The 11,044-nt window shown below is 52.4% G+C and overlaps 1 protein-coding gene and 1 pseudogene across 3 annotated transcripts in view; one reads left to right on the forward strand and one right to left on the reverse strand.

The window, feature by feature from the left end:
* Positions 1-1,703: 1,703 nt before the first annotated feature.
* LOC116538518 lies at positions 1,704-1,972 on the reverse strand (annotated as a pseudogene).
* A 4,866-nt stretch (positions 1,973-6,838) lies between these two features.
* KIRREL1 (kirre like nephrin family adhesion molecule 1) overlaps positions 6,839-11,044 on the forward strand; it is a 108,728-nt gene continuing 104,522 nt past the window's right edge. For 2 of the 3 annotated variants that reach the window (XM_032260738.1, XM_032260737.1), the window contains exon 1: positions 6,839-7,292. In XM_032260738.1, the coding sequence (XP_032116629.1) occupies positions 7,241-7,292 (52 nt within the window). In that variant the 5' untranslated portion in view covers positions 6,839-7,240. The remainder of the gene's footprint in view (positions 7,293-11,044) is intronic. The other variant, XM_032260739.1, reaches the window with a different exon arrangement.

The following is an 11,044-nucleotide window of genomic DNA, read 5'->3' on the forward strand; positions in this document are numbered from 1 at the left end:
CGAGGCCTGTTCCCTGGCACAGAAGCCGGAAAGCCAGTGGAAGTAGACAGGACTTCCACTGTCCTGGAGCGTGGCGGTCACAGGTAGGAAGTCACCAAATCAGGTGAAAGGAGTGAGGGTCAGAACATTGGTCCCCAGGTCGGGCGTGGTGGCTCATGCCTGTAATCCAAGCACTTTGGAGGCCAAGGTGGGCGGATCACCTGAGGTCGGGAGTTCAAGACCAGCCTGACCAACATGGTGAAACCCCGTCTTTAAAAAAAAAAAAAAAGAAGGCTGGGCACGCTGGCTCAAGCCTGTAATCCCAGCACTTTGGGAGGCCAAGGTGGGTGGATCACGAGGTCAAGAGATCGAGACCATCCTGGCCAACATGGTGAAACCGTGTCTCTACTAAAAATACAAAAAATTAGCTGGGCATGGTGGTGCGTGCCTGTAATCCCAGCTACTCAGGAGGCTGAGGCAGGAGAATTGCCCGAACCCAGGAGGCGGAGGTTGCGGTGAGCCGAGATCGCGCCATTGCACTCCAGCCTGGGTAACAAGAGTGAAACTCCATCTCAAAAAAAAAAAAAAAAGAACATTGGTTCCCATCCCTGGGCCTGGGGAAGAATCTTAACTCTGGTTTGTTGAAGGGAAATGGGCCAAGAGTTTCCAGAAGTAGTTCTCAAACACAGAGAATTTACAGAATACCCTATGGGCCCTGATGGAACCCCTTAAAAGGCATCCCCAGAAAATATCTCGCACTTCAGTATTCGAGACAAAGAGTATTACAGTACCATGGGGGCATCAGAGTCAGCACGTAACTGAGCCCAGAGAGGGAAGCTATCTAACGCCACACTCAGTCTCTGACTGAAGATCCTGAGTCTCCATTTCTAGGACACTTTTCTGGAGGCCTGCAAGCTGAGGGACTCCTGTTTTGCTCTCAAAAAACAGGCATTTTTCTCTCTGTACTTCCCAACTCTGTTGTAATTATCTGTCTGTCTTTCCCACCAGACGATGAGCTCTTGGACATCAAGGGGGTGTGCTTTATCCATGGAGCTTGACCTCCTTGGCCTCCCGTCTTCCCTTCTGTAGGAGGCCTAAAAGGACCACTTACCCCACTGCTGCCCAGGGTGCCTCATTTCTGTTGCGCATCTTATTGGCATCCTTCTATCTTTTTTTTTAGTTGAGTTAGTTTAATTTCAGGCGATACAAAGTTTAGGGTAGAACAAGGACCGAAGAGCAGACTCTGGCAAGGTTCCGAGCTGGTTTTACTTTAAATTCACAGTCACGGTAGGAATGACTTACTGAAGTAAGGTTGTTTTTTTTGTTTTGTTTTTTACAAAAGTTTATTCTTTTTTTTTTTTTTTTTTTTTTTGAGACGGAGTTTTACTCTTGTTACCCAGGCTGGAGTGCAATGGCGCGATCTCGGCTCACCGCAACCTCCGCCTCCTGGGTTCAGGCAATTCTCCTGCCTCAGCCTCCTGAGTAGCTGGGATTACAGGCACGCGCCACCATGCCCAACTGATTTTTTGTATTTTTAGTAGAGACGGGGTTTCACCATGTTGACCAGGATGGTCTCGATCTCTTGACCTCATGATCCGCCCACCTCGGCCTCCCAAAGTGCTGGGATTACAGGCTTGAGCCACCGCGCCCGGCCCAAAAGTTTATTCTTAAATGGGCAACAGTTCCGAGACAAGGCTTAATTCCAGCTATAGGAGGCAAAAGGTGCTATGGCAGGGAAGACAGATGTTTAAATACGGATGAAATAAAGGGTCACCGTCCCCTCAGGGACAAGAGCAGTTTACTTTTTGCCAGATTTCTTAATTCCACCTGTGGCCAGGGGCCCCTCCCCCGTGGCCTTCGCTTTCGGCTCCTCGAGTTTCTTCTGTTCTTCTGTTCCTTTCTGCTTGAAAGCCTGATATTCCTCATCCATCTGCTTGGCCTGCTTCTTGGGCTGTTTCAGGGCCTTCTTCCTGCCACTTTCACAGCCAGCCATGGCACCTGCCGCCCCTTTCCCAGACCCTGCCACCAGAAACGTGCATCCTTATGTCTTAATGCATCAGGGACCTGGGCCTCCTTGGAGTACCTTCTTTCACTTTTTTTTTTTTAATAGGACCAGATACTCTCTACAGAGAGGCCAGCCTAACGGGACCCAGGCTCAGGGCCCCTTGGCCACTAAGGGAAGCTCTGGGGTACTTTGACTGATGCTCTCTTTCCTCTTGCCCCACTCTCTCCCCTCACAGTGCGGATTAGACTTTTTCCACTGCCATAAGGCAGTGCCTTGCCTCTGCCCTTTTTCCTGTACCTCTCAAAAGCTGGGCATCTTAAGGAAAAAGAGCACAACAGAAATAAACTGGTATAACAGCAGGAAACCTCAAGGCTGACTGCCTGGAAGGACTTACGCAGTTACCTGGGCCATAAGATACAAGAGTGGAGAAGGGATGAAGAGCCCCCTTTGCTGGGAGGAGTTTTGAAGAAGGGGTACATCTCTCACTCTCACTGCTCTGGGCTATAGTCTGCAGCAGAAGAGGAGACCAGGTGACCTCTGGTGAACCCTTATCCTTGGGGACTCAAGGTTCCTTTTAGGATCAGGATTATTTTCCAGGCTGAGAATAAGGATCTTGGCCTTTCCCTCCTCTGTCTCTGGTAAGCAGCAGGGACACAATCCTCCACCTCTCTAGGGGGAAGAAGGACAATTTATAGAATTGTTCTGCTGTTCTTAGCTCTCATTGAGACAAAGAATTCATTTCTGTCTCTCAAGGTGGCTTCCCCTGCTGATGGTCATAAATTGCCTTCCTGCTCACTCCCTGACCTCTTGATCTTTTTGCTTTTGTGCTCAAAAAATTATTAATATTTCTCTTAACTCCATATATAACCTTTGGCTGTTTCTCTCCTTTTCTGTAGGTGAAGTAGCATCCTCAGGGATTACTTCCTCTGCCTCCGCGCCTGCCTGCTTCTGTCAGGGCAGGGCTCTGTGCATAAGGATGAAGACAAATCCACAGGAGGAGGATTCAAAAGATCTCTGTTTGGGGGAGCTCCAAAACTGAAAAATAATCACAGCTAGCATTTACTGAGCATACACTATATGCCTAGTATTATTCTAAGAGCTCTACGGATATGAACTCAATCGTCACAACTACCCCATAATGTAAGTACTGCTATTATCCCCGTTTTCATATGAAAAAAACAAGAACTACAGATGTTAACCACATAAAATGTCTAAGGTCACACAGAAAGGAAGGGGCAGAACCTAGATTTAAATCCCTGTCTAGTTTCAGGGCCCATGTGCTTTGCTATCAACTACTCTGCCAGGTACGTCTCTGACAGGGAGGGGCTTACCCAGCTTTTGCTCTGCCCTCAGGGAGCTCCAGACTGGGGAGACATGCATATTCCTTGCCCCCCCCAAGAATCCCCAAGTTTGATAGGGGAGGCAGGTATCCTGTCCTAGGAAGGTATGTCCAGTCTGATGGAAAAGACAGAAGCTTTATCTTTGGATCATCTGACTGATACTAAGGACTCAGCCCCAGGATGTCTGCAGTTTGATGAGTTATGTTATTAGATTCCAAGAGACTCAGTTAATTCGACCAGACCAAATTTTAAGCATTAATGCTAGAGAGATGAGGATGGAGCAAAGCTGGGGCAGCTGAATTGGGGTTGCCCCAGGAGGGGAGGGTGATACAAGATTGGCAATAAGCAGAAGAAATGCTAGAAGAGAGAAGCGGGCAGGACTCTTGGTGGTGTGCAGGCTTGCCAAAGACAATGTCTGGAAAGCAGGGATTCGCTTAGTTGAGTAGTTCTCCACCCTGGCTGTCTACTAGAATCACCTGGGGCTATGTCTGAAAATACTGATGCTTGGACTTCACCCCAGAACAATTCATCTTTAGGGATGAGGGCATGGTACTGGTGTTTTTTAAAAAGCCCTCAGGGCCAGGCACAGTGGCTCACACCTGTAATCCCAGCACTTTGGAAGGCCGAGGCGGGTGGATCGCCTGAGGTCAGGAGTTCGAGACCAGCCTGGCCAACATGGTGAAACACTGTGTGTACTAAAAATACAAAAACTAGCCAGGTGTGGTGGCACGCACCTGTAATCCCACCTGCTTGGGAGGCTGAGGCAGGAGAATGGCTTGAACCTGGAAGATGGAGGTTACAGTAAGCTGAGATCATGCCACTGCCCTCTAGCCTGGGGACAGATCAAAACTCCATCTCAAAAATAAAACAAAAATAAAATAAAATATAAGGCCCTCAGGAGATGCTACGCACAGCTGGTGCTGAGGACCACTAGCTAGGGATGAGGTCCATGGGGTCTTAAGCTCTGGGATCTGGGATGCTGGATGGCTTATATGGAAGAGTTTCTAAAGATGTGAGTTTCTGGTGGATTGAGCTGGTGAGGATTTGAAATTAAGGAAAGGGGGAGGAAAGAAGAGAGCTAAAGGACCAGAGGAGACAAGCCAATTGTTGTTTTGGCCACTAGTGAACTAGAGAGACTTGGCTCCTCTGTTTCTAGGGTTTCCAGATAAAATGGAAGGCCCACAAAACTCCAAAAGCTTTAATAACCCAGTCTCTTCTCATAAAAAAAAATAGCTATCAAGCCTGATACCAGACATGGAGATTAGGCAGGAAGCACTGAGCTGAGAATATTCCCTTCCTTTGATTAAAGACTTTTAAAAAATTGATACTTTCCTTGGCCAAGTGTGGTGGCTTATGCCTATAATCCCAGAACTTTGGGAGGCCACGCAGGCAGACCACTTGAGGTTAGGAGTTGAAGACCAGCCTGGCCAACATGGCAAAAACCCGTCTCTACTAATAACACAAATATTGGCTGGATGTGGTGGCGCATGCCTGTAATGCCAGCTACTCGGGAGGCTGAGGCACGAGAATCACTTGAACCCAGGAGATGGAGGTTGCAGTGAGCCAGGATTGTGCCACTGCACTCCAGCCTGGGTGACGGAATGAGACTCCATCTCAAAAACAAACAGACATACACACAGACACATACACACACAAAATACTTTCCTCTCCATGGACCTCCTCTCCATGCCCCGTCATGTGGAGTGGAAAGGAGAAAAGCCTGTCTTGTTGACATGTCCAGCAGAGCACCTGCCTCAGGGCCTTTGCATTTGCTGTTACCATCTGCCTGCTGCATTCTTCCCTCAGATGCCTGAGTAGCTGAACCCTCAATTCCCTCAGGTCTGTGCCCAAATGTGGCTTTAGCAAAACAGCTTTCTCTGACTGCCTGTAAGAACAGAAATTCCTTCTCCCTCTCCCTAATCCGCATCCTGCTTTGTCTCCCATAGCATTTACCATAACCTAGTATATTTTATATTTTTTTCTACTGCCTGTCACTTTCCTCCAGAACATTAAAGGGAAGGACTTTGCCATTTTTTTTTCATTATTGTCTCCCCAAAGCCTAGAATGGTGACTGGAAAATTGCAGCCTGGAGCTAAAGAACTATCTGTGGCATGTATGATTAATGAATGAACAACTGAAAAGCCCTATTTGTCTATGAGTTGGTGTCTGTTTGTGTATGTATGAGATTGCAGTCCTATTTCTCTGGGCAAGGTGTGGCTCTATTCTTAAACCGTGTGTTTGCCTGTGCTTTGGAACATATGAGGAATTCTCTGGGTCTGTGCATACGGGGCTTCTGCACGTGAGCTTGGGTGTTTTCCTGCCTTTCTCTGTCCTCCAGTTGTGTGTGGACCGCAGGCTGGTCTGTGGAGGAAAGAGGAGCTGTGGCCGCTACACATCAGCAGAGGGCACCAGAGAGCCATGCACCTACTTTCAGGGGGCAGAAATTAAAAAATCTTCGCGGGGACCCAGGAGAGACCCAGGAGTTCTGGTATCTGGGAAGAGGGAGGTGGAGACCTCTTTAGACCAGCACATTACTGTAAGCTTGGGTAATTCCTGCCACTCCTCTGTTCATTCCCTAGGGTCGAGACCCTCCGGCATTCCCAGCACCCTGTGAGCAGAAGCATCTGGTTAGGGGTGAGAAGAGGAGCTGGTTGCCAAACTGGGCCCTTAAAGAAAGTGGAGATCCTTCCTGAATGCTCTTCCTTCCTAGTTCCTCCGTCCCTACCCCAAAAGATCTCAAACTCCAGCGTGCTTAGAGATCCTCCGGTGGCTGTCCTCTCCTCTGGCTTGCATTCAGGGAAGTGAGGCCAGGCCTTGGCCCTTCAAAGCCATCCAGTTGGCTAGCTTCTCCATCGGGATGAGTGGAAAGCTGAGATGAACAAAGGGAGTCAAGTGTGCCTCTTCCAGGCTGCTAAGTGCTCCAACGCCTAGCTGTGCTCGACCTTGCCTGGGTGAAGCCAGGGCAGGGTCTCAAGGCAGCTCCAAGGCGCAGCTCCGATTCTCCCGCTCTGGGTTTTGTGGTTAGGGAGAGAGGCAGGTATGCCCCTCCCCTCTCCAAGGTTTCATTAGTCAGCTGAGAAATCTTAATTTGGGGAATTTAGGGGTTAGACTTTGGGTGTGGGATTTAAAAAGAAAGGTCTTTATGTTTATTTAACTCCCTGCTCCCCTCCCCCGACTTCTAGACACACACACGGAAACACACACACACACACACACACACACACCACACACTCCCCATCCTCCGAGCTAGAGGCTGATGTCCCTCAGCCGTGTTCCTCCTCCACTGCTTAGTTCCACAGCCCGCGACCAAGACTGCGTCTATAAGTGGGAGGGGGTGGGGTGGGCAGGGGTCCTGTCGTGCCTGCTCCAGAGCCCACGACGGTCACGTTGCTCACCCCCTTTGCCTTTGCCCTCAATTCCTTTCTGTCTTTGCTCTCCTTCCATCTCAGTTCCAGCGAGGGGTGTGCGTGTGTGCGCGCGCGTTGGGGGGGTAGGGGGAGGGCCCGTGGAGGGAGGCGCCGTCGGAGGGAGAGTAGACGTCAGGCAGAGGGAGGGAGGCAGGCAGGCAGGGAGGCAGGGGGAGAGAGGGAAGGAAGAGAAGGGGAGAGGAAGGGGGGGCAAAAACCGAAAGAGACCCAGAGAGTTAAAGCTTGAAAGGAGAAATAATTAAGGGGGGAGGGCGACCGGGACGAGAAAAAGGACTGGGAGGAAAGAGAGAGAAAGAGAACCGGAGGGCAGGGAAGTGAGTTTGTGCGCGTGAGTGTGCGCGCGAGTGTGCGCGCGCGCGTGTGTGCAGGGGCGGGCGCGGGCGGGCGGGGGGCGGGCTCCCGGGCTCCCCTCCTCCCCAGCCCGCTCCTCTCGATCGCTCGCCAACTCCGGGCCCCAGCCGCGGGCGGGCGCACGGCGGGCGGACAGCATGCTGAGCCTCCTCGTCTGGATCCTCACTCTCTCCGATACTTTCTCCCAAGGTAAGGGCGCCCAGCCCGCCCCCGGACGCTCGGCTCCCCGCCGGGGCCCGGGCACTGCGCCCTCGCTGGGGGAGTGCTGGGGTGCCCGGCGGCCCGCGGCCAGCTTCTGGGTCCGGACGCCACGAGGCGGGGGCTCGGTCTGGGCGCAGAGCCCCGGGGGCGGGGGCGCGGAGTAACGGGGGCCTGGGGAGAATGAGTTTTCCGTTGATTTGCCCAAGTTGTTTCCTCTGGCTGCGCGGGAGAACCCAGCACTGGGGCCGCGAGGGCTGGAGGTCCAAGTGAAGCGGGGAACCGAACGCCTTCTCCCGAGCTTCTGGCAGCTCTACCGACCCTCGTCCTCTGAGGCCGGGGTTCCGGACGCCTGAGTCCAGGCCAGGGGGAAGGCTGGGAAGAGGGTGGGATTTCGGATTTCGGGCGAGGGGGTGAGCGGAAAGCTGGGTCCCACCTCTCGAAGATGTTGCTAAGGGGATCCCTCTACTCCAGCCCACCCGCTCGGGGGACCGAGTCTGAACCAAGGCTCCAGACTGCCTGGGGCTGCCCACTCTAGAGGAAGGGAGGGGTGTCTCGGGGCCCCTCCCTCTGGAGGAAGGGATTTGGAACCCCTGCCCGCGGAGGCTCTGAGTGGAGAGTGGAGTTCCAAATCCAGCTTCAGGCCCGCTTGCTACGGAGGGGGGAACTCACCGGGGCGGGGGCGCAGGCGCTGGGTGGAGGGGGCTGACACTCTACTTGGGCTCAGGAAAAGTGTTGATGGCTGGGGTTATTTGGAACTGGCAGGGGAGAGGCTGGGAGGTGAGGGAGGTGGTTGAGAGAGGTGAGGATGTCAGTGTATCCTGGGCAGGGCTGGGGTTGGGGGAGGGAAGAGGGCTGAGGGAACCAAGGGTCCAGAATGCAGCAGGGACTGGGGTCTGTGGGAGTTGGTTCTTGCCTCCCGGGTCTGATTCTAAGGAAGATTGAATCCTGCTGAACTCCTTCCCTCCCCAAAAATGGAGCTGACACACAGAAATTGACACACAAACACCGTAAAACATTCACAGACACTGAGACAGACTACTCACCTACTGAGACAGAGACATTCCCGCAAACATCCCCCACACTGAGACAGACACATACACACAAAGACACTGAGACATCTGAGGAAGACAGATTCCTCCCCCAGATCCGCGCACACATTCATCCACCCAAACGTTACAACTACACACGGTACATGTATGCAGGCGTTTACAAGGACAGGACACACGCTCTCACAGAAACCAACCCTCTAGCAAACAAAGAAACTTGAACAGACATTCATAAGGGCAGACACCTATGGAGATGGGCAGACTGCAGATGGTGGAGGTGGTCTCTTTTAGGGGGTGTCTGGGAATGGATCTGGGTAGAACAGCCTCAGGCATTATTGCCCTGCTTTCAGTTCCCTTCCTGCGTTTGTAGGTGCGGTGCTATGCTGGACCTTTCCGCTCCTTGCCAAAGGAGCTCCAAAGGCAAAGCTTGGCTGAGTTGGTGGGGGCAGGTTTTGATTCATCTGTCCCCATAGGGCACCCATGCCAGCCCCCCCAACACACATATGGGAAGGGCACACATCCGTGGTGTGAGCCAAGAGTGGGAGGTGGTGCTGAGGGAAAGGAGGAGGCCTGGCCCTGGGGTTGGCAGGCCAGGCCAGCCACTTGGCAGAAAGTTGGGAAGATGACTTAAGTTCTGACTTTGTTCAGCCAAGCTGCTGGTGTCGGGGAGGAAGGGGGGTGGGCCATGGTGGTGGTGGTAGAGGGGGCCCCTGGGTTGGTATTGGTTTATGTTGGGGGCAAGCTTACATCTGCCCCTTTCTAGCAGTCTTTGCGTGTCAGCAACATGGATACAAATGAGAGTTAAGGAACAAAAGCAGCAGTTAGCAAACAGGAGAGACATGTGGATTGAATCGGGGACAGAAAGAAGTGTGTGCTGTGTGCCTTTCCCTCTGGAAAGGAGTGAGGGACTAGGGAATGCTAAGCTCCCACCTCCCTGCTCCAACAGGGGTGAAAGCAGGACCTGGTGAAAGTATCTGGGGTAGGGGGAGAGGATACCAAGGAAAAGAAAGGGAGCGACTAGACAGGAAGGGAGAGAAATCACTCGTGAGTGCTGGGGGAAGCTTGGCAAGGGACTGGGGAGGAGGCGAGGAGGGAAGGAGTGGGAGTCTGGGGAGACGGGGACTCACATGGGGGTGGAGGGCTTGGCAGGACCCCCTTTCCTTAGCCTCCATCCTCAGAAAGGAGCTCTAGGTCAGGGACTGGGGCAGTGAGAGAGGAAACGGAGGGGGCGCTACATCAGGGAGGAGGGATGGCGGCTGGGAATTGGGGATGGGGGAAGTAGGTGTCAGGAAGAGGCCATAGAATGGAGGGGAGCAGAGTGGCGAGGGGAAGGGGAGACTCAGCCTAGGCTGAGAAATAAAAATTGCACTTTAAAGAATTTCAATGGGCTTCATCAATCTTCATTTTTCACTAAATAATTTTCTGTATCTTATCTAAATGAAAACCATTATCCTTCCCCCCGTTTCCATCATGTGCCGGCTCCACAGACTGATTGCGCCGAAAATTGAAATATTTATTCATTTTCTGGGAGATTTTCTCGCTCCCTAGTCTCAGGGAGGAGAAATTGAAAAAGAAAGATTATAGCTAATCAGAGCAATGTGGGATGACAGGCCGGCTCGGGGCGGGAGCTGCCTCCAGAGGGGGGATGGATGTGGGGGCAGGAGAAAAATAAGCCCAGCCAGTCCCCAGAGCTCCCCCCGCCTTTCCTGTCACAGCTCTTGATGGGAGTAAAGGGTAAAGGGAAGAGGCCCGAGGGCCTCCTAAATTCCCAGGATTCAACTCCCTGAGTGCAGCTGAACCCTGGCAGAGAGCAGCGGAACAGTGGGTCTGGAGAGTGGCTGGGCACTCCCCTCCAGGGGCAACACACAGACACATACGCACACTTCAGATGTCCCACTTCTGCCCAGAGCAGGGCACTGAGACTGGGGAAGAGGCAGGGGAGACATGGCAGCAACCAGGACATTGGGCTCCTCTCCTTGACCTTGACTGGACTCCACTTTCTGACTTCTACTCGCTTACACCCAACGGGAGGGTGTGAACCTAGGACTCGGAGCCTCAGCCCTGGGCCCCAGAGCACCTGGAGGAGGCGTCCAGGCCTCCTCACCCCTGCTCCTTCCCACAGCTGAGTGGTGGGTTGTTCTGGCTCTGCCTTTGGTGCCCCAGTGAGATGGGAGTAAGCCCCACCTCTTCCCCACCCTTACTCCTCAAGGACCTCTTTACATCCTTGCAGGGACTACGTCTTAATTTCTTGTGTACTGTAGTTTCTGGCACAGTGCTAAGCATGTGGTAAGTGCCCGTTAAATACCTTATCAATTGATTGATTCGATGAGAGTGTTGCAGTGCTGGAAAGAGGCAGCATTCAATGGCGATTAAATCACAGACTCGCAGCCAGCCCTCACCTCCACCAATTGGTAGTCATAAGCTTGAACAAGTCATGTGCCTTCTCTGTGCCTTGGCATGCTCTTCCAGAAGTGAGAATAGAAGTCATACCTCCTCGGGCTGTGGTGGCACTTGAATGTGTTAATCCACGTAAGGTGAATGGAACAGCATCTGGCACAGCGAGAAGTGCTCAGTTGCTATCTTGACTTTGAGGTGAGACATAGATAGGCATTCGAGTTGTCTGTGCTTTTTCTTCTCTTTATGATTCGTGTGTGTGTGTGTGTGTGTGTGTGTGTGTGTGTGTGTGTGTGTGTG

The sequence above is a fragment of the Sapajus apella genome, unplaced genomic scaffold (assembly GCF_009761245.1).
Source record: "Sapajus apella isolate SASKATOON/1434 unplaced genomic scaffold, GSC_monkey_1.0 scaffold119, whole genome shotgun sequence".
NCBI classification, from domain to species: domain Eukaryota; kingdom Metazoa; phylum Chordata; class Mammalia; order Primates; family Cebidae; genus Sapajus; species Sapajus apella.